This window comes from Myotis yumanensis, unplaced genomic scaffold (assembly GCF_028538775.1).
Source record: "Myotis yumanensis isolate MYYU_CA2020_CCGP unplaced genomic scaffold, mMyoYum1.0.hap1 SCAF_1, whole genome shotgun sequence".
Taxonomy (NCBI): Eukaryota; Metazoa; Chordata; class Mammalia; order Chiroptera; family Vespertilionidae; genus Myotis; species Myotis yumanensis.
The window spans coordinates 210473295-210500069 of NW_027223752.1; the positions used below are offsets into that span (position 1 = coordinate 210473295).

General features: G+C 45.8%; 2 protein-coding genes across 3 annotated transcripts in view; one reads left to right on the top strand and one right to left on the bottom strand.

Annotated features, from left to right (window-relative positions):
• Positions 1–15166: 15166 nt before the first annotated feature.
• Positions 15167–17940, bottom strand: LOC139007276 (splicing factor Cactin-like). Its single transcript, XM_070410573.1, is given in 4 exon segments — positions 15167–15886; positions 15888–17163; positions 17670–17844; positions 17877–17940. Coding segments are annotated over 4 exon segments (2235 nt in total).
• A 1868-nt stretch (positions 17941–19808) lies between these two features.
• The window catches only part of NFXL1 (nuclear transcription factor, X-box binding like 1), a 39949-nt gene continuing 32982 nt past the window's right edge, over positions 19809–26775 (top strand). Inside the window, exons 1-4 of one of the 2 annotated variants that reach the window (XM_070397068.1) lie at positions 19809–19879; positions 20200–20403; positions 22904–23080; positions 26461–26570. In XM_070397068.1, coding sequence (XP_070253169.1) covers positions 20202–20403; positions 22904–23080; positions 26461–26570 — 489 coding nt within the window. In that variant the 5' untranslated portion in view covers positions 19809–19879; positions 20200–20201. The remainder of the gene's footprint in view (positions 19880–20199; positions 20404–22903; positions 23081–26460; positions 26571–26775) is intronic. The other variant, XM_070397071.1, reaches the window with a different exon arrangement.

A 26775-nucleotide genomic window follows, 5' to 3' on the forward strand; every position in this document is an offset into this window, starting at 1 on the left:
AATTTTTTTTTTGTCTAAAGTGGATATTTCTAAAAGATTTTAGTATACCCAAGTATGTACCAGCCTTAAATAAAAATATGGTCAAGTAGAATTTAAAATGCAAGGTAAATTGAAGCATTTTAATAGTTCTTAATTTCAGGAAGCTCACCAAAGCAATCATGATAATTATATTAAAATGTGTAAGATGTGTATTAGAGACAAAAAAAAGGGGGGTGGAGGAGCAAGCAGCAATTATATTGTGATTCAGTTTATATATATTTAAAAGTCCATTGTTTTAAAAAGTTTGAAAACCACTGACTTACATCAGTAGCGTTGGAAGTATGCCTGGCTAGGACACTGTCAGTTTAGGTGATATTTTTCCTCACCACTAATGAAATTGTATTATTGGATGTCCTAGTTTTTAGACTTAAGAATTTAAAAATACCCAACAATAGGCTTCTATACTCAAATAAAATAATTCGCCATTCACTGGATTAGTTTGTCTCTAGCTGAAGGGAGAGAGTAGGAAATTCACAGAAAGGGAATCAGAGAATATAGAAAGTGCAGAAAGACCCCGGAAATTATCTAGTTCACTCCTTCTCATGTTATAAATACAAGATGATGATCAGGCAACACTAAAACTGGTGAGAACAAAGGCTATTAGGAGTTTTGAGAGTGGGAATTTTTACTGTACGTTGGACAATGATATGGCAATATCTGCTACAGCACCGAGTTGAGCTCACCTAAAACCCAGACATTTCATTCGTAGGCATAGCCACTAGAGAAAATTGTCCACATATCCACAAGGAGACATGTTGAAGAATCTTTATAATAATGATTTAAAAAGAAACAACCTAAATGTTCATCAAAAAGAAATTAGATATAGACCTGGCCAGGCAGCTCAGTTGGTTGGAGCATCGTGCGTATACCAAAAATGTTGCAGGTTTGATTCCAGTCAGGGCACATACCTAGGTTGCAGGTTCAATGCCTGGTCAGGGCAGTATGGGGGCAACTCATCTTTTCTCATGTCTTTATTCTCTCTCTCTCTCTCTCTCCTTCTCTCTCAAATCAATAAACATATCCTCCTCAATTGAGGATACAACATTTTTTAAAGGAAGGTTAGATATATCAATTGGAATACATTCATATAACGAATGCTATAAAAACATTTAAATAGTCGCAGATAACACTTATATAGTGCTTAGTATGTACCAGTTACTGTTCCAAGTACTCCCCAGATGTCAATAATCTAATCTTCATGACAACTTACACGGTAGGTTCCTTTATGTTCCTTGTTTAATAAATAGGGAAATGGAGGCACAGAGAGGTTACGTAATCTGCCCAAGACCCACAGGAAGGAAGTGACATAACCACTATTTGAACCTAGACAGTGAGGCTCCAGGGTGCCTGCTCTTAACCCTTTCATTAGTGCTGACTCTTGTATGAACATATAAATATCATCTATACAAAATTTACAAACACACAACACAATGCTAAATAGTGTTTATGGATCCGTACCTATGATCTAGAGGTTTAATAACAGTCGTGGGAATGGTTGACAGCAAAAATCAGATTAATAGTTACTTCTATGGGGAAATGGAGAGAATGGGATGGGATGGAGGGTGAGAAATTCATAGGACTTTAACTGTCTGTGCTGTTTTATATCTTTTAAAACAATCTGAAAAAAATGAATCCAAATGTTAAGATTGGATAAACCTAAGTAAAATATACACTGACTGGCCAGATTATTATGATCACCCCATCAGTACTTCGTTGGGCCACCTTTTGCCTTCAATACTGTGGTGATTCTTCTTGGCATTGACTTCACGAGATGTTGAAAGGTGATGCGAGGAATCTGACACCATGCCTGATGAATAGCACTGTCCAGTTCTGTGAGATTTGATGGTTGTGGAACCAGCTGCCTGGTGGCTCTTTTAACTTCATCCCACAAATGCTCAATTGGATTGAGATCTGGTGATTGTGGGGGCCACCTAAGCAAGGTAAAGTCTCCCTCATGTTCTTGAAACCACTCCTGCACAATACAAGCACCGTGGCATGGCGCATTGTCTTGTTGGAAGAAGCCATCTCCATTGGGATACGCCATCAACATGATAGGATGAATCTGATCAGCAATGATACTTAGGTATGTTGTGCTATTCAGACGTTGTTCCACACGAATTAAAGGGCCCAAATCATGCCAGGAAAACATGCCCCAAACCATAACACTGCCCCCACCAGCTTGAAGGGTTGTACTCATGCATGTGGGGTGCATGCTTTCATGCTGTTTCCGCCAAATTCTCACTTTGCCATCTGCATGATGCAACTGGAAACGTGATTCATCAGACCACATGACTTTTTTTTCCAATGCTCAGCTGTCCAATCCTTGTGTTCCTGTGCGAATTGGAGACATTTTATCTTGGTAACTGCAGACAGCAAAGGTTCGAACAGGCCTTCAGCTTCCATATCCCATACGATGCAGTGTACAGCTAATTTGCCTACAAACGTCAGGTGGTCATAATAATCTGACCACTCAAAATATTTATAATCTTTCTATAATCTTTGCTATATTTGAACTTTTCAAAAGAAGAAGAAGAAAAAAAGAGAAGTAGAGGAGCTAAGTCTAAATTCACACAGTTTAGTGGCAAAGGCTGGACTTCTGACCCTTGCAGTCTTTACTTCCCTAAGAGATTGTACTTGATTGCTTTCTACACAGCCCAAGTTGCATGCTTTGTGAGGTTTTACTTGGTGATAACATGCCTGTTATCTGTATGTTTCCACTTGAAGCCAGTCAGAGTGCATATTGAGTAAACTGAAGACAATATTTTTTGGAATTACATTTCATGTCTGGATCTTGTTTTCCTGATGAATTCCAGGTATAAGAATGCATTTTTCACCAATGCATTCCTCTGGGATTCTGTAAATGGCTATTTACCACAAAATTACTCACCAGCCTGACAATGGGGCCCTAAAAAAAGACTTGATATTAGATTACTTGTCAGATTCCCAGTTTCTCTTCCTTTCAGTTAGGTTCTTTTTTGTTTTATCTGTGCTGAACTTCAGCTAGTTGGACTTGGTCCAAGAAGCTACTTGAGTTAGTTCTTCAGAGATTAGGGAGCCTGTTTCTTGGGTTTGTCACAACGATTCATGATACGGAGCAGCACAGGTATCCTGGTGGCACCAAAGTCCATGGTGTTCCAGATGTCCCCCCAGTGGCCTCTTGGATTACACTTAGCAGAAAGAGTGACAGATGAGCCACCCAGAGCACCTGCATTATGAAATGTAACTTTTTCCAATAATTTTTAAATGTAATAAGTCACTCTCCCCAGTTCTTTAGTTTGAAAAAAAAAATAAAGTAAAATAAAATACTGACAATTAATCTATATTACAGGTGTTTCCTGCTCCATCCTGATGTTGAAAGGGCGAGGGCTATGCCCTCCATCTTGCCTGTATCCTCCATGTTGGGGCCACGTGCGGCCTTCTTCCCGGAAGCCCAGGCCTCTGCTGGCCACGCCCGGGATTTTAAACTAATCAATGACAATCAAGGGAAGTGCGACCACATCCTGTGTAACAGGACCCGGCTTGCGCCTAGCCAATAGGCAGAGCACAGTCCTTTCTCCTCCCCTTACTCCGACCCCCCCCTATATAACCGGTCTCTGGGCGGGGTTGGCTCTCTCTTGGCCACTTGGCTAGCCGATGTGTCGGTAAGTCTGGTGGATGGAGAGCTCAAGTTAGCTTGAAATACAGATTCTTATGCTTTTGCATCGGATTGGATGGCTCCCTGATGTGGTTTCTTGGGAATCTTGAAATTTGGGCATAACATTTGGGGGCTCGCCCGGGGTTCTCAAGACCATGTAGGGACTCCCCCAATTCGTAGAATCTGCGTGGCCGCGGTAAGTGTCTGTATTCTGTTCTGTGTGCTTTATCTGTTCTGTGTGAGCTCACTTCTGAAATCTGTATCGCCCACATTGATCGTGGACGCACATGGGGATCAAAGGGCGGGAGGAGTCGGGGGACGCCTCGATCCTCCATCTGTATCTGTAGGGGTGTAATTTTGCTTCCGAAAAAGCGGAAGGTCTGTAGAAACCAAAATCTGAGACGGGCGGGTCGCACCCGCTGGTTGGTCTGCAGCCACTGGGTGGCGAGCAGCCATTGTTTTCGGTTTACAGGCGGTTCGCTCCCGCTTCGGTTTTCACTTCCATCGAGTTTGGAAGACTGTATTTTCAGGCCCATTTGTTGTTTATGTTTGTGTTTTTTTCGGTTTTGTTTTGTGGACTTACTGGACGGACGTTATGGAATGGACTCAGACTGCTCCTTTGGGTATTGTGATTGATCAGTTCAAGGAGATTGCGGGAGGCTTTAGAGCTCCCTCAGAAATTGGGAAGTTGTTAGGAATTGAATGGATTGTTTAAACTCTAAATGAATGTCTGGTGAAAGTATGTGAGTGTAAAGGCAGTGGAGGGGTCCCCGCCCGCCCGCGCGTCTCCCAGGCAGGGAAGGTGAGCAGGGATCACTGTGCCTGGGGCCGCAGGAGCCGCTTGCTCTGCAGTCGGGGGGCAGGCGTGTGGGAGCGCAGTGCGCGGTGACCACAGCCCTCGCCCCGGAGCCCGGCTGCGCCGCGGGCCCAGGCGGCTCGGCTGCGGCGGCGGCCCTGGGGGCTCGGCCTCCGGCCCAGTCGGCGGTGGGTGCTGGGCCGGAGCTGGAGCCCGAGCGGCGCAGCCTGGAAGAGGCCGGAGGCCGGGAGAGGCGGCGGCAGCCCAGGCAGCCCGAGCCCCGCAGCTTGGGCCTGCGCTCGGCGCCATGAGCGGCGGCGCGCCTTCGGGGGGCGGCCCTGGGGGCTCGGGCCGGGCGCGGACAAGCTCGTTCGCGGAGCCTGGCGGCGGCGGCGGCCTGCATTGGCCGGCGTTGGCCCCTGGCTTGTGGCGAGTGAGTGGAGCCAGGTGGAGCGCGGGGGGCGGGGCCGGCGCGTTGCTCACGGGAGGCGGGAGCAGCGAGGCCCCCGTTGGCGTCGGGTCCGGGGGAAGGTCCCCCGCGGAGCCTGAGGGCCGGACACCCGGGAGGCCGGGGGCGGCGGCGGCTCTGGATGCGAGCTGGCCTCTTCCCATGGAGATCGCCCCAGCTAGAAATGTAAAAGTTTTAAAATGCATCCGGGATTTCTGTGCACGTGTAAAGGGAAAAGGCCAGTTTAAAAACGAGTGCGCCTAGTTTTGAGCTGAACCTGATCTTTTGCTGTGTACAGAATAAAAATCCGAGACTGTTTTGGCCTTAAAAATGGCAGGGATGAACCTGACAAAGAAATGTTCGGATTGAATTGGGAAAAATTGTGTTATTGTGGTAACTAAATGCCTTTGCTTATTGGTACAGCCACCATTTTGGGCTCCAAGCCTTGGCAGCCGCCATGTTGGTCGCATGGTTTGCCGCTCCCCTGGGGGCCGCCATCTTGAAACAGCAAAGGCCCCGCCCTCTGATTTACTCAGGGGTGGAGCTTTAAGGCGGAGTTTTATGGGGCTGCAAGCGTGCTTGCTTCGAGGATTTATTTTTAAGCTAATCTCTTAAATCTAGAAAACCCTGCTTTTCTTAAACTAAGGACAATCAAAGGTTATGACAAAGTCTTTAAGAGGGACTGATAGCAGTAATCTAATTTCTAAAGTACGATTATTTCAGGTAGAAACTGGTTTCTGTAAATTGATCTGTCCTTATTGCTTAAATATGTATCCTTGTTAAATCTGAATGTATTGTTAATCTGAGGAATGTTAATTATTTACATGTCACCTAAAAATTAAGGCTAAAAGTTTTAACTGGAAAGCATGGCTTTGGTGTGATGGGAGGAAAGAAATGTTAAATGGATGATAGGCCAGTAAGCTGGAACTGGTCACTGGTGGTGGATTGTGAGAAGGGCTGGACACTGCCTAACTTCTCCTTCCTTGGTACCCCTAAAACATCAGAGGGTACTTCTGGCCTTGATTTTCTTGGTTTTGGATTTGTTTGTTTGTTTGTGATAAAAACCGTTTCTATCTGAATAAGACATAGGTCAAGAATCCTGTCCTGGGATGTGGGAAAGGGAAGACCCCCACATCTGTTCCTGTTAGGCCCCCATCAGGGGACTTGGGCAGTGTCCCTGTTATCTGCTCAAGAGCCCAAGGCTGTAAAAATACTTGTTCACTGAAAAGGTGTAAGTGTAAATGTTTATTTGATGTTTATAAGCATCTCTGTTGTTTACTGGGAACTTTGATTTTCTATGTGATGTTCTGTGCTGGGTTGGGATTTTGGAATTCTAGTCTGATTGGGACATTTAAGGATGGGGCTCACAGTTCCTCAAGGCAGAGACTTAATGGGCCCTTCCCCCTGCCTGTGAAGGAAGACAATGGGCCTTGAAATCTGTAAAGATAGGCAGCCTGTGTACTGCTTGCAGGCCTTTGTGACCATGCCCATGTCAGGGGTAGTCTGAAAAAAGCCTGTTTAGAGTAGAAGGTCTGAGGCATGGTTATGCATAGAAAGAAAGTTTAATGCCAACAATTAAAAGGAATTGGCAAGGAAAGTCAGAAAATCTTAGAGTAGATCAGTATGTCTTTTTTCTTATGTAATTCCTCCGAAATTTGGCAATGCTAACATGGCAATACATTTCTTTGCATAGATTCAATAAGACCGGTTCCTAATAGTGGTTTTATTAACGGAAAACTTTGACTGGAGTATCATGTTTTAAAGAGCCCTGTCTGAGCTCTAAAGACTTGAAGCCAGTAAGAATGCCACGAAGAAAGCCTGGTATCCTGCTTGGAAGCCCTGAAGATGGCTGGCGCTGGAGTGTCAGGCCGATGCCCTACCATCACTGGCGGTTGGTAAGAGTAGAAGGGGAGCAGTAGGGATGCCTCTACGTTCCTGCGGAACCCCCACACACTCTGGACCGCAACAGGTAGGAGGGCTACTGAGATGGGCCTTAAAGCCTGGAGCGTGGGCTCAGGTGGAGTTGCTACAGGTGAGGGATTCACCTAACTCAGCAGATACTGCAGGCGGGCCTGATGGCAGCTGGGTGGCGTGGCTTCCTGGCCCTACGGGGCACATTAAGATTCAACCATGAGATTCCAGCAAAGGTAGTCAGTTACCATTCTTGTTGTGTTTATGCAAACATCAGGACAGTAGATAAATTAATCTTGATTTGGCTTTTTGATAGCCATGGAGGAATTTTAAGAAGAAAAATCCTATTTCAATAGAAGTTGTTAAAGCTAAAATGGTTTCTTTCCCTTCCACCAGACCATTTGTTAAGATATGTCCAGTATGGGCCTCTAGCAACGGTGGAATGGAAAAGCAGTCCATCTCATGATTGAGCCGGAAGTTCCAAGACAAAGGGGGGAATGAAAGGGCGAGGGCTATGCCCTCCATCTTGCCTGTATCCTCCATGTTGGGGCCACGTGCGGCCTTCTTCCCGGAAGCCCAGGCCTCTGCTGGCCACGCCCGGGATTTTAAACTAATCAATGACAATCAAGGGAAGTGCGACCACATCCTGTGTAACAGGACCCGGCTTGCGCCTAGCCAATCGGCAGAGCACAGTCCTTTCTCCTCCCCTAACTCCGACCCCCCCCCATATAACCGGTCTCTGGGCGGGGTTGGCTCTCTCTTGGCCACTTGGCTAGCCGATGTGTCGGTAAGTCTGGTGGATGGAGAGCTCAAGTTAGCTTGAAATACAGATTCTTATGCTTTTACATTGGATTGGATGGCTCCCTGATGTGGTTTCTTGGGAATCTTGAAATCTGGGCATAACAATGTAATATCAAGATACTCAAAGAGCACAAAATAAATAAACTTATCAAAGAAATGTACCACAATAAATTAACATAATTTGCTTTGATTATATTCCTTTTATTTTTATGTTTAAAATAATTGAGTGTTTGAAATTCATGGATTGAAATAAGACTTGTTGGTGATAGAAAAATGAGAGTTGTTTTTTACAGAACTGAAATAATGGATTTCCTTTTCTTTCCAGGCCACCCACTGGGGTGCCTGGCCAGTCTGGGTGAGGGGCTGAGGGCTGCTTTCAGGCTGGGGATTGACTGAAGCTCCCAACCGCTCCTTTTTTTCTTTTTCTTTTTTTTATTCTGGGCCAGCTTTAGCTCTGGCTCTAGCTCTGAGGCCTCGGCTGCTGAAAGCTGGTATCTGGTTTGTTTGCGTTCTATAATCGAAACAATGTATAACTCCAGCTCTGAGATCCTGGTGGCTGAAAGCTGGTTTCTGGGGTTTTGTTTAGCTTCTATATTTGTTACAATGTTTCAAACTGCCAGGTCAGAGGCCGGCAGCGGCAGGCGGGGAACCTTTTCTTTCATATGGCATTTCTATTCTTTTATTTAGATTTTCTTTCCTTTATTTAGATTTTGGTACTAAGTCTCAATTTAACAGTAGTGACCTAGACTATTTTTTACCTTGAGAGGGGGACCTGCTCCCCTGGTCTCCACATTAAACAGAAAGCATTGCTTCTTTACAGCTCTTCTCTATATTCATGAGTTTGGAAGTTTTTTTGTTTTGTTTTCTTTTTTAAATTCCACATATAAGTGAGATGTTGGGGTATTTCTCTTTTTTTGTCTGACTTATTTAACTTAATATAATCCCTTCAAATTCTATTGATGTCATTCTTTATTAAGATTTCATTCTTTATTAAGACAACTAGAGGCTCAGTGCACAAATTCTTGCATGGGTGGGGTCCCTTGGCCTGGCCAGAGATCAGGATTGTCCGGGAGGAGGGAACCTGGGAGGTTGGCTAGCTGCGGGAGGTTGGCTGTGGGAGTGCACTGATCACCAGAGGGCAGCTCCTGCATTGAGCATCTTCCCCCTGGTGGTCAGTGTGCATCATAGCAACCAGTCGATCAGTCGTTCGGTCGCTTAGGCTTTTATATATATACTAGAGGCCCGGTGCACAAAAATTTGTGCACTCAGGGGGGAAGGTGGGGTCCCTCAGCCTGGCCTGTGCCCTCTCGCAGTCTGGGACCCCTCGGGAGATAACGACCTGCTTGCTTAGGCCTGCTCCTGGGTGGCAGAGGGCAGGCCCAATCCCTAGGTGCAGCCCCTGGTCGGGCTCAGAGCAGGGCTGATAGGGGAATTGGGGCGCCGCCCCCTGTCATGCACAGAGCAGGGCGGATTGGGAGGTTGCGATGCCACCCTCAGTCACGCTCAGGGTAGGGCCGATTGGGGGGTTGGGGCACCGCCCCCTGTTACACTCAAGGCAGGGTCAATGGGGAGGTTGCGGCGCCACCCCCTGTCACGCACCGAGCAGGGCCAGTCAGGGGGTTGGGCGCTGTCCCCTGTCATGCACAGGACAGGGCCCATCAGCGGGTTGGGGAGCTCCCCCTGTCATGCACAGAGCAGGGCCGATCAGGGGGTGGAGGAGCTCCCCCCTGTCACTCACAGAGTAGGGCCGATAGGGGAGTTAGGGCACCGCCCCCTGTCACACACAGAGCAGGGCAGATCAGGGGGTTGGGGTGCCGCCCTCTATCACCCACAGAGCAGGGCCAATCAGGGGTTTGGGGCGCCGCCACTGTCATATTCAGGGCAGGGCCGATGGGGAGGTTATGGCTCTACCCTGTCACACACAGAGCAGGGCCTATGTGTGGGGGGGTGGGGTGCCGCACCCTGTCACACACAGAGCAGGGCCGATCAGGGGGTTGGGATGCCTCACCCTGTCACACACACAGTCGCAGGGCGATCAGGGGGTTTGGGCGCTGCCCCCTGTCACACTGATCTGGTGCCAAGAGGCCTCGCGGCTCCGCTGATCCTGGTGCTGGGAGGCATATTACCCTTTTACTATATACAATAGAGGCCTGGTGCACGGGTGGGGGCCGGCTGGTTTGCCCTGAAGGGTGTCCTGGATCAGGGTGGGGGACCCCACTGGGGTGCCTGGCCAGCCTGGATGAGGGGATGATGGCTGTTTGCAGCTGGTCATACACCCTTCAGGGTGGGGGTCCCCACTGGGGTGCCTGGCCAGTCTGGGTGAGGGGCTGAGGGCTGCTTTCAGGCTGGGGATTGACTGAAGCTCCCAACCGCTCCTTTTTTTCTTTTTCTTTTTTTTATTCTGGGCCAGCTTTAGCTCTGGCTCTAGCTCTGAGGCCTCGGCTGCTGAAAGCTGGTATCTGGTTTGTTTGCGTTCTATAATCGAAACAATGTATAACTCCAGCTCTGAGATCCTGGTGGCTGAAAGCTGGTTTCTGGGGTTTTGTTTAGCTTCTATATTTGTTACAATGTTTCAAACTGCCAGGTCAGAGGCCGGCAGCGGCAGGCGAGGAACGTTGGAGTCCTCCAGTCACTGGAGCAAGCAAGCCTCCCTTTTCGCTTTAGTGCATGGCTGCCGGCCGCCATCTTGGTTGTCAGTTAATTTGCATATACTCACTGATTAGCCAATGAAAAGGGTAGCAGTCGTACGCTAATTACCATTTTTCTCTTTTATTAGTGTATATATATATATATATACACACACACACACACACACACACATATATATAAAATCCCATCATATATGGAACACCGTCTTTATCCAGTTATCCATCAATGGACCATTAGGATGTTGCCATGTTTTGGCTATTGCAAATAATGCTGCAATGAATATTGGGGGAGGGGGGGCGCATCCATATATCTTTTCAAATTCGTCTTTTCATTTTTTTTTCTCAGATAAATACCCAGAAGTGGAATTGCTAGAACACATGGTGGTTTTATTTTTAATTTTTTGAGGAATGTCCATACAGTTTTCCATAGTGCTTGCACCAATTTACTCTACCACCAACAATGCACAAGGATTCCTTTTTCTCCACATCCTCTCCAATACTTATTTCTTATCTTTTGGAGAATAGCCACTCTAACAGGTATGAGGTGATATTTCATTGTAGTTTGATTTATATTTCAAACTGATGATTAGTGATGTTGAGCACTTTTTCATGTACCCGTTGGCCATCAGTATGTCTTCTTTGGAAAAATGCCTATTTATCTCCTCTGCCCATTTTTAAATCAGATTGTATGTTTTCAAATTGTAATTTTAAAATGATTTGCTCTAAGCAATAAAATGCAGTAAAGACCTAGAGGAGGAGTTTTGTAGCTTGTTATGTTCTCAGTGAGGAATTACAAGAAGATCACAAAAAGGCTGGATTTCATTACGAAGTTTCAAGAAGAAATATTTTCTTGTCTTTACAGAAAGTCATGGGGCATCTGAATTTAAAAATTATATGCACTTCTGTTTAGTGAACCCTGAATATATTGTATTAGAGGTGGCTGGAGTGCAGAGAATGAATAAAAGGTGACATGTGAATAAATGGAAGTGGGGAGAGAGCATGGGACTCCAGTCCAGAAAGGCAAAGGCTGAGAGAAATATGCTTAAAAACAAACAAATAACAAGAGCAACAACAAAGAAACCTAGTTGATTACCAGGAGAATGGAGTGACATAACACTGACTAATTCACCACATTGTCTGATACTCATCTATCAGATTCCCTCTGAAGATGAAAACTCCCAGACCTATCTTTGATGAGTAAGAGAAAAAGAACATCTTCAAGTTCATGAAGTCCTAAAGCCAAAGTGAGATAAACAGCGATCCATTAGCCCCTGCACTTGCTTTACTGATTGGACTTTCCCGACTGTTTGCTAGAGTTTTAGGACAGACAACAGATAACATGGTGCAGAAACTCCAGGAAGACTGTTTACACTGGGGAACAAATGATTCTCAGAAGTGAATATTCAGCAGAGTTTGGAAAGAAGAGAAAAAATATTTTGAAGCAGAGAGAGGACAGATGCAATAATGAGGGTAACTGTTGCTGGTCTGTTCAAATTTTCTTGATTATGACCCATAATAAGTGACCCATAAAAAATGCATTTTGTATTGTGATCCAGAAAGCACACAGATATAACAAACGTTTCAGAAAAAAATACCCTTGGAACATGCAGTGCACTCAGGGACGTTCTCTTTTATCTATTCTATTTTAGTTCTTTCAAAAAAAATGCCTGTTGCAAAGTACTAAATTGATTTCATGATTAATTAATGGACTACTACTGGCAATTGCACACTTTCAGAGGCTGGTAAGTAGAATTGCCTAGGAGAGGAAAGAATTCACTTTAGCCTAGGCAGAGATGAGGAAAATCATATTATAAGGGGAAGGAACACAAGAGTGGAGGTTCTGGAAGTCTCTTCATACAAAACATCAAGACAATAACTCCTCACAGTGCTGTCACTAAGTAGAAACAGCTTAGTTAGAGTGGCTGCCTGTTATTTCTTGAGACCATAACATACTAATGAGTTATCCTGCTCCCAGCTGCTCTCTCTCTCTCAACAGAATGTCAATCCCACTATACCTGGTAGGTTGAGATTCTAGTTTTTAGAGGATTTTCTTTCAACACATTCAGAGAAATAGGGATTCTTCTACAAGATCACAGATGAAGGCAAGAATATTTTACAAGGTGTATGGAGTTTACTCAGAACCAGGATTTCTGCTAGACTTTAAGTCTGGGCTGGGAGGAGGAAATAAATCTGTTGGTTTCTTGAGTGCTCCAGAGCAGCACCTCAGGTCTATAGCAGCTCCTCCAAGGAAACAAGTTAAGTAGAGCAATGGGAAGGTTGGATCCCAGACCTGGAGCTCTCGGGCCTGGAGCTCCCAGTCCCTGAGAATCTCATGCCCCAAACAGCACACTGGCACTAATTACTTTAAACCTTAGGTTTTGCCACTATGGCATCATTTCATTAATTGCTCTATGTCTAGTGCCTAGAAAGTACTTGGGACATCATAGGGATTTATAAATCTTTGTTGAATAAATTAATAAATTCATGAGTTTCCCAACCAATCCTAAGGATAAAGAAAAAGTCAGAGTTCAAACTAAGTTGATTACAAGGTTATGGTTACTGAAATATGATTATTTACACGTTTGAGTTTGTAAACTGAGGGTCATATCAACTATAATTCTAATTCTATGTAGCCATTCTCCCACAATGCCTTTTCTGGCTCAAATTTTATTAGCATTTCTACATTAGTTTTCTTGAAAAATCTTTCATGACGTCATCACCCTTCTCTTGAATCCCATAGTGATTACTTAATGTCAAATTGAGACCACAGTTTTTATTTCTGTTTTCAAGGTTCTCTCCAACCCTATTTATATCTTTGCTCTGCCTTATTAATCACCTTTGGTATTCGACAGACTTTTTTCCTTTCTGGTTCAAACACAGGCCATGTTTATTTGCACTTCTAAACCGTGGCTCATGCTGTCCCTACCACTCAGAATGCTTCCTTCCATCCCATTCAGATCTACTCTGTCCTTAATAATATTCTCATGTCCAGCCAGCGTGGTTCAGTGGTTGAGTGTCAACCTATGAACCAGGAGGTCACAGTTTGATTCCCAGTCGGGCACATGCTCAAGTTGCGGGCTTGATCCCCAGTAGGGGACATGCAGGAGGCAGCCAATCAATAATTTGCTCTCATCATTGATGTTTCTATCTCTCTCTCCCTCTCAACCTCCTCTCTAAAATCAATTAAAAATGTTAAAAAATAATATTCTCAGTTCTCAGCATCTTCATGAACCTCCCCATTCCTATTCTGGTACTTACAGTGAACCCATCTGATTTCTGAGTTTGCATGACCAGGGCCTGACAGTATTAGATATTTGCTAGACTTGATTAGTGATTATTAGATAGATTATTTAACTGAATATTGGAAAAAAACTCACATTGAATATGAATAGATGTTTGGATGATATTTCCTGTGTTATGAAGGTTTTCCTAGAAAAAAATAAAATGACAGCCCATTTTATTTTATTTTTTTAAAATATATATATTTTATTGATTTTTTCACAGAGAGGAAGGGAGAGGGACAGAGAGCCAGAAACATCGATGAGAGAAAAACACTGATCAGCTGCCTCCTGCACACTTCCCATTGGGGACGTGCCCGCAACCAAGGTACACGCCCCTGACCAAAATCGAACCTAGGACCCTTCAGTCCGCAGGCCGACACTCTATCCACTGAGCCAAACTGGCCAGGGCTGACAGCCCATTTTAAAGAAAAATACTTTATTTTTATTTTTATGAAATTTACAATATACAATACTATTTATATCATTCAATTTTGAGTATTGAAAAAAAGGGGCAATAAGTTCTCTAAAGAAAAAAAAAGGGGGGTCAGTCCCCTCCATCTGACTAGGAAAATCAACTTGATTACCTTTTTATATACTTTATTTCCTTCTTACCACTTTTCCTTTTTTCCCCTCTGCATCCAGTTTGGTTGGTCATAGCTAGTATTTCAAGAAAAACTAATATAAAATGTGTACACTGCCTATATCAATCTGGATATAATCAGGAATGGAAACCATATAGTGGGTTAAGTTTAATATAAAGAATTACTAAGCTCTGATAAGAAATTGGGAAACTATATGTGGTATTCTATGGTGAGTACCCAAGGCAAGACAAATTTGGAGAAATCCACCTTTCCAAGGCTAAGGTTCAGATCCTATTGGATGTGTGGTTCAGCCCACTGGGTAGCAGACAAGTTTGCTGGTATATTCTGGCCACAGCTGTTCTGCATTCCCTCTCAAGTGTAGGTGATCAGGATCCTGTGGGGGGCGGGGCTTGCAGAGAGAATGGGGGCCTAGGCACAGGTGTGGCACCCTGGTCTACAGTGAAAGTGATAGCAAGTGCATGGAATGGGGATGCAGGTGTCAGTGAACTGTCAGTGATGACTGAGGGTGCCAGTGTGAGCAGGAGGCCTTGGGAGTCAGTTTTCATGGTGTGGGCACTGAGGGAGGCTGCTGGGAAAGGGCCAGGAGTGGGGGCCCTGCAACAGCTGGCTATGTCCAAGGGCCCATCAAAGCTCTGAACTTGGATTTCCTCAAAAGCTCGGTACCCCATGTCTGGGCCCCATGCTGTCCTCCCCGCACCCCCCACCCCTGCCAGGCCTGCACTGCAGGGCTTGTCTAAGATGGGACTTGGGCATCACTCTGCCCATGTGGACAGGGAGGGTGGTTGACACTTGCTGGGTTCCCTGGACTCAAAGAGTCCCCCCAGCAGCCCCTCCTGCATGTCAGAATCCTGGGCCAGCCATCCCGTCCTCCCCTCAAGCCTCTGAGGCAGTTCCACCGTGACTTGCTGTTCACACAGGGAAAGTGAGCTGGAGGTGAGCTGTGAACCAGCCAGGGAAGGCTGCCAGCCTAACACTCCTGTCAGGTGGTCGGGGAAACGCAGGGCCATCACCGCCGGTAACGGTAGCGCTTGAAGTGGAACCAGAGCTGGAAGATGCCATTCGAGAACTGGCAACGAAAGCCATGGCGATGGGAGTATTCCCACTCACGGTTGACCATCTTGAAGGCGATGTCCTCGTAGGGCGGCCCGGCGTGGAAGCGCAGGGTGGCGAAGTCCTTGTTGTCTGGGCAGGCCTCCAGGAAGTACTCGGGGGTGGAGCGCTTGTCGATGAGGTCGGGGTAGAAGATGTTGAACTTGTAGCCCTGCACGATCTTGGGTGGTGGGTTGTCAAAGTCGTAATGTGTCTGGTTGTACTTGTTCCACTCGAAGCCCGTGTGCACACGGTTGAAGAAGCGTGGTTTGCGAGGCCGGTACTTGTCAGCCCACAGGTAGGCTTTGCCCGTCAGGGGCATCTCCACGCTGAACTGTGCTTCGTCCTGGCCCATACCCTCTTTGGCCCGCCGATAGAAGATGTCCTCCGCACTCTCACTTGCATTGCTTGTGACCTGGAGCTGCTGCCGCGACAGCATGTGGGCGTCCAGTGGCAGTTCATGGGCTGTGAGCAGCCGGGGGCTGTACTTGCTGGCGTCATAGTCATCCAGGCTCTGCTGGATCAGGTCCTTCTCCATGAGCACGGCCTCCCCCTCTGCTTCACCCTCTGCCGGTGTGGCCTCCCCTGCCTCAGGCTCCATGGGGCCACCCTCCAAGGAGGGCCCTGGGGGGGGGGGTCAGGGCCTGGTCCTCAGGCTCCAGGCTGTGGCCAGGAGACGGGGGCTCCTGCTTGAGGATGGGGAATAGCGACTCACTCTCCACGCCCTGCTCCTGTTTCAGCTTGTAGAGCTTCTGCCGGAGCACGTCCTGGTGCTGCTCGCGAAGCCTGGCACGCGCCACGTGGGCACGCAGCTGTTGCAGGAGGCTCTCCCAGTATCCCATGTCCAGGTTGGGGCCCCCGGCCCGGATCTTGCCCTCCATACCCTGGAAGATGACCTGCAGCTGACTGTACGTCTTCTCTTTGAAGACCAACTGCACATCGGAGCTGACCGAGGTGTTAATGCCCTCTGGTCGCTCGCCTGGGCCCTTGCCAGAGGCCTCCAGCTTGCGGAGCTTAGAGATCTCATCCTCCGTGATGATGGTCACGTCCCGCCAGAAGTCCACATTCTTGTCCTGCTCCAGTTCCATGTACACCTGGATATCCTCCAGCAGGTCCTCCATGTCAGCCACCGTGAGGCCATTGAGGAAAGTGTAAGGCTCGTGCATCTCCACAGCCAGGTCATCGTCCTCGGCACTGATGTACTTGGCCAGCAGGTCGATGGGCTTGTCCCGTCCATCCCGGATTCGAATCTTGGAGCGAAGCTTGGCCTGCTGGAGGTGGAAGTTGTCCTCCTGTTCCTCCCATGTCTTGAAGTGCTCCGCTTCCTTCTCCCACTGCAGCATCTCCAGCTCCTGCTCACGCATGGCCTTTTCCCGTTCCCGCTCCAACCGGAGCTGCTTCACCTTCTGCAGCTCCAGCCAGTTGTCCTCCTGGATCCTCTTGTTCCGTTCCTTCAGCTCTTTCTCCTCCAGGTGGCTGATCCCCTTATTCTCCAGGGCCTTGTTCCATATGAAGGTGCCCAGGAGGTTGCTGTCGCCGAAGGGGTTGTCGGTGTTGGTATAGCCCATGTATTCCTCGCCCCAGCCCATCTTCTCCTGCTTTTTCCTCTCCTTGGTCTCTTTCTTGGCCAGGTGCTGGGCCCGCTTCTCCTCAGGCGTCTCGAAGGCCTTCATCAGCTCCTCCTGTTGCTTCCGCTCCTCACGTAGCCACAGCCGCTCCTGCAAGTTCTGTTGTTGGCTCAGGGCAGCAGCCACCTCCCTCGAGCTCTGGGAGTGATCTGGGGATGCAGAGCTGGATGAGGAGGAGCAAGAGCGGGTCCTCCGGCGGCGGGCCCGGCGGCCCCGGTGCTGCCACTGCCGCTCATTGCCTGAGTCAGACTGAGAGGACTGGTCCTGTGAGCGCAACTGAGGTGTGCTGCGGTCCAACCCCAGCAGGTCCAGGGGTTCCCAAAGGTGTGGACGGAGTCGGTGAAGAAGGAATGACATGGAGACAGCGTTCAGTTGATCAGCAGCCTAGCCAGGATCTCCAGCCAAGTTCTGGTTTTTTTTTGTCTTGTTACATCTGTATTTATACCAGTTGATATTACTCCTGTCAGTTTCTATTCCAAAGGTTATCTCCATTCCAGGGAGTAAAGATTATGTAGCTTAAGGGTGATTGTTGATAGTTAAAGTGATTAACTACCCGCCTGGCATTTAGTTAAAGGATTTTATCCCCTCCCTAATTTCAGGGAAAAATCCCTACCTGGGGAAATAACCTTTCTCGGAGAGGTGACCTTGGTTAAAACGCATAGCGCCAAGAAGGGGAGCAAACATATTAAGAACAGTATGCTATATATGCCAGGTCTCTTGAAACATATGCTGTGCAGATGTTTCTTTCCTGCAGCGACTGTGTCAAGCAGCAAGGATGGACCGGCTTCCAGCAGAGGTGGTTGTGGGCTCCAGCTCTGTCTTCCTCGCTGCTGCCACTGGTCTTCCTCTGAATCCGACCTGCGCTCCTGGCTTCGCTGCTGCCTCCATCGCCCTTCGTCATCCTGGTGCCGCCGGTTTCGCTGCCCATGGCTCCCGCTCTGATGTCGGCTTCGACTCCCGCTCAGCTCTGCCGCCTTCGGTCCCTGCGACCCCTACGACCCATTGACTGGGAGCGACCCCTATGACCTGTCGACCACAAGCGTGAGCGTGTATCCTGACCCATCATCTGGGATGATGGCGGCGCAGACACAAATACCCGGGGGGGGGGGGGGGGGTGGGGGGTGGGGGGGGCTTTCCTCCGCCACAGCGCGCACCGGGCTGCCCCGTTCGAGCCTGAGCAGGGAGGTGAGAACCCATCCCGCCACCCTACCCGCGGGGACTCGAACGCCTTGTAACCAACCTCCCAGCTCCTGCAAACGTGGTCCGCCTGACGGACCCCAGCCGGACTGTCGGGAACTCGCCCGTCAGGCAGTGCCAGGGGCAGTCCCGCGTAGGTCCTCGTGCCTCAGGACAGGAGGCACCCGGAACTGTTAGTGGGGCCCACAATTCCTTTCAAGGTGCACGAATTTGTGCACTGGGCCCCTACTGGACAAATAAATACAATTAAATCACACTTTTTAAATGGCAGCACAATAAAAGTATTTAGATATATTATTTTTCTATACTTTTAGAATTTTTTTAAAAATTGAGGTGTATTAAACATATAATAAATCACACAAATCATAAATGTATATATTTTTAGTTTTTACATATATACACACATTTTCCCTGTTTTACAGCTGAGAACACTGAGACACAGAGAGAGTAATTTGCCCTTGGAGAATTGCACTTAATAAATGCTATTAAGTATTAGATATAATTAGTAATGTAGAGGGATTAGTTAAGTTAAAGGGTTGTATAAGGATTGTGTGGTCCCAAGCAATCAATATATTTGTCAATCTCAGACAGACACCCCTCTTCCACACCAATTTATTTTATTTTATTTAAATATATATTTTATTGATTTTACAGCAAAGAAGGGAGAGGGGTAGAGAGTTAGAAACATCGATGAGAGAGAAGCATCGATCAGCTGCCTCCTGCACACCGCCTACTGGGGATGTGCCTGCAACCAAGGTACATGCCCTTGACCGGAAACGAACCTGGGACCCTTCAGTCCCCAGGCCGATGCTCTATCCAGTGAGCCAAACCGGCTAGGGCAACATCTAAATATATTTTATTGATTTTTTACAGAGAGGAAGGGAGAGGGATAGAGAGCTAGAAACATCAATGAGAGAGAAACATCGACCAGCTGCCTCCTGCACACTCCCCACTGGGCATGTGCCCCGAAACCAAGGTACATGCCCTTGACCAGAATTGAACCTGGGATCCTTCAGTCCGAAGGCCAACGCTCTATCCACTGAGCCAAACCGGTTAGGGCCACACCAATTTTGAAATCTATTTCTTATTGGAAAACTAAGAGAAGTCAGAAGATTTAGGTCCTGGTTCTCAACTACTTTCCTTAATACAATCTACTTTACAGAGCTATCCGGAAGGTAAAAATCAGCCTGCTCAGGGAAAGCACATTGTCAATTATAAAGCACTAGTATAATAGGTGTTCGATTTATCTTCTGCAGGGCTTCAGGAATTTAGAAGAGTGCTTTCTCCATTCCAGCCCTTTTTGCAAAACTCCCTCATCCTTCCCGACCCCAAGAGTTTTTAATTAAGTACTTTTTCCGTTCAAGAGAAAAGTTTTCCGCCAGCTGAAAGCCCCAAGGCCAGAGTAAAGAAGGAGGGCGGTCAATTACAGCCACTCCTACAGAATCCCGCTACTCAGGGAGGTTTAAGCAGCTGTATCTTCTGGTGTAAACAACCTCTCAGGGGCGACCCACCTCCCCACCTGGCGCCCTCTTCGACTGGGATCCAGAGCACGCCGGGAATTGTAGTTTCCGAAGGCCCAGTTCAGTCAGCGCATGCGCTCCGAACTCCCTCTCCTCCCCCTCCCCGCCCTCGCCCCCGCCCCCGCCACTCCCGGATAAGGAAGTGGCCAGTGATGCCACGCGTTCTACGGGCCGTGGCCGTGGGCTTCTGGGAATTGTAGTCGCTGAGGGCAGACTCGGTCGGTAAGGAGACGTAGACTTCCTTGGGGTCCGCTACCGCAGTTGGCTCCCCACGGGAGCGGCGAGGTCAGTCCGCAGCTCTCCCCTCTGGGCGCTCCGCCCGAGGCTGAGAAGGCGCTCCTCCCCCTCCCCCTCCCCCCGGCTTCCCCTCTGCGGCGCTGGATGCTCCTTGCCCCACATTCCATTTCCCTGCCCAGGTCCTCTCCCTCTCGGGTCCATCTCCGAAGCCCGGGGTTAGCGGGCGCTCGCCCTCGGGGAGAGACAGGGCCGCGACTTTCTCCCACCCGGTCCCCGCCCCTCCCCCGGCTGCCCCCGCGCCCGCCCTTCCCCGCGCCCGGGCGCCGCTGCGCTCCAGCTCCTGCCACTCTTTCTTTTTTTCCCTTCAGGGATGGAAGCTTCCTGGCGCCAGGTGGCCGGTGGCCGGGGCCGAGCCCGAGGACGGGCCACTGCGGCCCCCTCCTCAGGAGATGGACTCCATCTGCGCGGAGCCGGAGGAGGGCGAGAGGCGGGGTCGGGGGGCGCCGCCGCGCCGGGCCCCGGCCCCAGCCCCAGCCCCCGCCCCGGAGGAGCCGCGAGCGCCGCGGCCGCAGGTAGCGCTGCCCGGCACGGCCCCGCGGGACCCGGGGCGCCGCACACTTCCGCGGGCGCCGGCTGGGCTCCCGCCGCGGGACCGCCTCGCGCCGGCTGTCTCGCTCCCCGTCTTCTCCCGGCAAACCTTCCTGCCGCTCCTCTTCGGGATGCGAGGCACAGTCCCGTCTTAATGTTAAATTAACTGAAAAAACCTTTTCTCTTAATTTGAATGCACCCTGAACTTTCGCCAGTTCTCCGCCCTCTGCTCGTCCCCTCATTCATTTTGCCTCCTGACGTTCTAGACCCCAAGTTGCACGTTGTGGCCGGAGGGCTCGCTCGCCTCACCTGCAGTTCGGTTTGGTTAGCGCAGGTTTTCGGGCTGGTTGGCGCTCGTCGTTGTTGCTGTTGTGTGTGTGTGTGTGTGTTAATCTCATGCAAACCTGGCCCGCTTTTCTTGGGAAACACGCTGACGACGGCGTGGCCACCGTCAGCCGGACGCGAGGCGGAGGTCCCACCTCGACGAGCCGGGGCCCCGCAGCGACAGGGTCTGTCCTGCGCCTGGGCCGGCCGTCCTGCCCCGTCTCCGCCCCACCGCTCTGTTTGCTGACTTCCACGCTCTGTGTCCCGTCAGCTCTTCAGCCGCGGTGCGTTTCTGGTTCCCGTTCACAAACTGGTGGGCTTTTCCTGGATGTGGCCGGGTTGGCCTCCTCCCGTCTGTCCGTGTGTCTTTCGTGCAAGGCTGTGTTTCAGGGGAGCTGGGAGCAGCGCACACACCGGGTCGTCTTTACTAACGAAGTAAAGTGCGTGGGGCCAGGAATAATTCCTGAAGTCATTTTTCTGCGTGAGCTTGGGATGTATTTTTCAGAATATACATGTATATGTGTGTATATATATGTATATATGTTTATATATGTATATGTATATGTGTATATTTAATTTTTTTGTTGTTGTTGGGGGGAGAAGCAAATGGAGCTTCTAAGTGCTTTTTTCTCCTAAGCTAATTTTAAAATGAGTGGTGTTCTGCTAGCTTGCAGTTACTGAGTTGATGATGGGGGTGAGGTTTGCAAGTTGGAGACCCGAGAACAGTTTTGGTAAACCTTACTGGGTTTTGTGGCTCGTAGAAAAGCCAGCCTTCTTAACCTGTGCTATAATTGAGATTTTACTGTTAGAAATAATAAATAGGAAGGTTCCTTTGTCAGCTTTTCTTGAGATCGTCTTATGTGGTTACATTGATCAGGTGATGGATGTTTTTATTATATCTTCTAACCCAACCTTTTAAAAAATGTTTCCCTAACTACTAATTTCCCGGAATGAGTGAGGTGTGTCATCTCTCTTGATGTGCATCAAGTTTTGATTCATATATCTAATAGACATTACTTTTCTCCTAATACTGAAAGATTCCCAGGTGGGCACACTGTACATTTCCCTCCAGTTTTACTTGAAACACTGCACAATCCCCAACCAAACTGGCTGCAAGAAGAAAGGGAAAACATTTCGTGAGGGAAAGAAAAGTTAAAAATACCACCTAAAATAGGAAGGCTTATCTTAGTAGTGGCTCATTGGTTTCAAGTATAAAGTGAATTTTAAACTAGTAATTTATTTATTTTTTATTTAAAAACATTTTTTATTTGATTTTTTTAGAGAGAGGAAGGGGAGGGGAAGAGAGAGAGAGAGAGAGAGAGAGAGAGAGAAACATTGATTGTTCCACTTATTTATACATTCATTGGTTGCTTGTAACCTTGGCATTTCAGGATGATGCTGTAACCAACTGAGCTGCCTGGGCCAGGGCCAATTGAAAATTTTAAATGAGTAAATTTAAAATCCTCTCAATATGAGCACTAAGTAATTTAGATCAATTCAGTATGTTTGTGGCTCCTTTCTTAAAAGGTGGTTGCTGTCCATGAGAGTTTATTAACAGTGCTTAAGGAAAATTCCCATGGTCCTTGCTCTTGAGGAGTTTGCACTCATTGGGAATGCGCTATGAAGTAATCTAATTATTTTTGCATTTTTTAACCCAGTAACAAAATGAGAAGTACAAATAGTGCTAAAGAGAATAGTGGAAGAATAACCCAGAACTTAGCATTTCTTTTTGGAATGACATTGTAAGAAGTATATTCTCTGTGTTAGCAACATTTTGTTTGGATTAATGTTAAATATATATGTTTTGTGACCACATTTTAATACAGGCAAAAAGTTCTTGAGCTTTCTAAAGAGCAGATTACATAAATGTAGTACAGTGAATATTACTCGTTCAGTCTTTGGTGGGCCAGTCACTGTTTTTAGAACAATTCGCGGCTTTTAGCGGGTAATTTACAAACATGAAAGTTTTTATTGTGGCATTCTCATTTGTTGTGTGACAAGAAATTTGAGAATACTGTTTTTTCATGGATGTTAGTAAAATAGAATGCTCCAAAGGTGACTTTTAAATCTATATTTTAAAATGATATATTAGTACTTAGGACTTGCCTTTTGAGAGATTGGTTTGCAGAAATGAGACTCATTTTTTTTTCTCCTTTTAAGCAGAGCTAATGGCTCAAAGGAAATTTGAGGAAATCAAGAAGGCTAACCAAGCTGCGGCCAAAAAACTTGTTGAAGAACACTTCAGCTCTTCCTCTGAAGAAGAAGGAGATGAAGATTTGGAAGGAAAACAGGGAAAAATAGTTGCTAACACATTTATAACTTACACTACTCAGACAGGTACTGTATGATGTTTTAAATTTAGACCTTTTTGATATTACTGAAAATATATTCCTGGCTTTTAAAAAACACTTTTACTCCATGTGGAATAGTTTTTGCACCTTAAGAATGAGCATTTTTGTGTTGTAGAGTTGATGCTTGTACATTTTACTATTGAGTTCTATACTGTATAATACTGGTCTTTCTGTAAAGCAGATGGGATGGCAGTGTCCCGTACAGCCTTAGACGTTCTCCTGTGTGTTTAATTGGTATTTCATTAGAATGCTGGGAGGGAGATGCCACCGCTCTCTGTGGGATGAGTGGGGTCAAGTTGTTCCTGGTTATGATTTGATTGCATTTGAGGACTTTGAATCCATTAAATCTATTCACCGTTTTCTCTTTTTTTCTCCTGTTAAATGTGTCTTGAAGTCATTTTCATTTCATGACTTTATTTCTTTATATCTTACAACTTTTGACTTTCACACCATTTTTTAAAACACAGTACTCAGGTTTGACATGTACAGTCACATCACATGTTGTTTATATCTGGGTTGCTCTTCAAGTCATATTTGTTTACCAGAGAGGGGACCAAAGTGGTGCTGCTATGGAGGATTTGGTACTAAGTGTAAAAATAGATTATTTTAAATGTGTTTTATACTTTCCACATTTTATACTTAAAGTCATTATTAGAAGCATTCTTTCGTGAATTATCAGCATTAGTTGCCTGAGTATATTGATGGCACATGAGGATAGGTACACATCGTCATATAGGTTTCCAAGGAATTTACCATATCTGCTATGGAATTAAGATTAGGAGGCTTGACTAAGAAGTCTGGCTCAGCCAAGTAAAAGTTGCTCAAGAGTAGCCTTAAGGTTAGCAGGTACTTACTTCTAGAGCAGCGGTCGGCAACCGGTGGTCCGTGAGGTCAGAAGGTTGGTGACCGCTGTTCTAGAGGACTTCATAGAAAGTAACCTTAAGAAGGTTCCTGCTTCAAGAGGACTTCACTTAAGCCATCCTAGATAGAGTTTAAGTAGGAAATTCAGTGGTGCAACTCAGTATTTCTTTGTAGTGTTTAGGAAACATTTATCATTTATAAGTTTTACTAATTTTTAATCGGGCTTTCATCTTCAGGGACTAAGACAGTTTTTCTTACTTTGTTTTGTGTCACATCCATAAATAATTTGATTCTTGTTCCTTTGTGTAAGTAAGGAAATTTGATCACTTAAGAACAATATATGCCAGCATTCCCATCTCATGTTAGTGAATTGGACATCAGAACTTGACCAGAGAAGTTCATTCTTTTTCTCTGTGCACAGACTTTGTATTCTTTTGTGATTCTTCTCTCACATTTCAGACTTGCATGGTCAACTTCCTGATGGGTATCCCCATCTTACTTGCCATGGATGCATCAAGCATATGTTGAAAGATAGCATTTCTCCTCTTGTTTTCTTTATCTCAATTTGTAACACCACAGTTTTCCAAGTCACACACCAAAACCAGAAATCTGGGAGCAGGGATGGCACATACATGACATGAGTGTGTTTTATTCACTACCACTCCTCCCCTCTGCCCATGTCAGGCATCTCAACAAACACAGCATTCTTTCCTTCTTACTGTTGACATGAATATCGACTTTTAAAAGCAGCATAATTTAAATGTTACTAAGTCCTGCTGAGTTTTACTTCCTAAATTTCTTGAATCCACCCCTCTTCTCCCATATACCAGCATTGCCTTAATTCAGGCCCCTACAGCTATTTAATATGTGAATTAAATCCACATAGTAATTGCGAGGTAGATATTAATATTATTATTTTAAAGATGAGAAAAATGAGGTAGATACATTAGGTAACTTGCTCAAGGTCATTTTTTAATTTTTCTGCTATCACTGCCTCTTAACTGGTACTTTAGCTTTTAGTCTCAGCTGCCTTGTACTTACTTTTCTTTAGTTGCCAGGATGATGTTTTTAAAATGCATGACTTTAAATGCCATGTTATCCACCATGACATTTGGGCAGTATACTGTATTGTCACAGCCAAACTTTAATACAGTTTGTGAAGAAATCTTACAAATATAAGATTAGAATTTATTTTGTTAAAGCCTATTTCATCTTGTTCTCATTCTGTGTTAGCTGTTAAATTATATATAATTTAAAATGTTATACATTTGTTAAAGCCAGCTATGAGAAAAGCAAAATAAGCACATAGAATATGATTATTAAGTCTGCTTCTAAGGATACAATTGTATTTAATAATTTAACAATATTTTAAAGTTTTGGGATTGTTTTTATGTATATTTTGTTTACTGTCCTAAATTATATTTATATTATGTAGAGCATGTTTTTGTAAGTCCTGTGTTTCCTGAGGTGATCTTAGAAAGTAAAGAATTATCCAAGCAACCTATTTATTTAATTTTTCTTTTTGGTAACTTAAATTTTGATTTGAACCATTTTATTGCCATAAGTTCTGTACTTATGATAGTTTATATGATTACTCAGTCAACCCCTATTGAACAGTCTTTATTGTACTAAAGGTATGTAGGTTTATTTCTCTTACACTAAAGTGACTCAGATCACTGTCCTTTTGGTCTCATGTGCGCTTTGGTTAATTTTTCTGCCTTTCATTTTGCTCTTACCTGTTATTTCTTGGCCCTTCCTGTGGTAATCCCTTGCTGCAACATAACAGTGATTAAGGGGGCTCATAGTGGTTAAGTGTCAAATTGAGATGACTTAATTGTTCTGTGCTTCAGTTTTCTCATCGGTAGAATGAAAATAAAAGTAGCTCATTTAACCCTACTGAATACTAATAGTGCAGTGCCTAGCAAATAAATGCTCAATAATTGCTTAAGAAAGTATAGTCTAATAATCTTTTTATAAGAAGTTCATGCTTCCTTTTTAAGCAGAAATAGTTATTATACTCTATGCTATAATGACCTCAGGATATTTTTATTCAGTAAGTTTTTATTAAAACAATGCTGTGTGTCACACACACACAGACACACATACATGTATGTGCTTATATTTAGGCTACCTGGCTCTGTTGAGCTTTGACATTCAGTGTCTTTCACTTTGCTTTGATGTGCTTTCCCTTGTTACTCGCATCTTGCTGCTCTTGTCTGTGGCTCTGCCCCTACCAGATTTGGTAAGCACTGTAACAACAATAAAGCAAGTATGCTCTGAGTGGGCCAAGATACTGGTTTTGAATCACATATATAAGATTTAACGCATGCACTTTGTGACCTTCTGGCAGCTCGCTGGTTGCTGTTTTTAAACTTCTAATTTTAAGCTATATTTTGAGCAATTGATACTGCTAGACATTTCTCACCTACTATGTAGTGCTATTAGCGAGTTTGTGTTATTTTCAGATGTTGCTTAACATGAAGTTTTCAATTTTTAAATTTCAAGATGGAGATGTACGTGAATTAGAGCGAACGAAACAGTATTTAAATGAAGCTTTTCAAGCAGGGGCTATGACATGCTTAATTTGTATTGCTTCAGTGAAGAGAAACCAGGCGGTAAGTTATTCTCCTTATCTATATTAATGGATCTCCCCAAAATATCTTACATTGCATTTATACTTAATCATTTATTATGTTTTTGCTTATTTTTGTTTAAAAATGCTTCATTTGAGGATTTTTATTGACCTTTATTTTGTAAATCTGTAATTTTAAAAAAACTTCTAAATGAGCATCCAATATATTTAGCACTATTAATATAGTT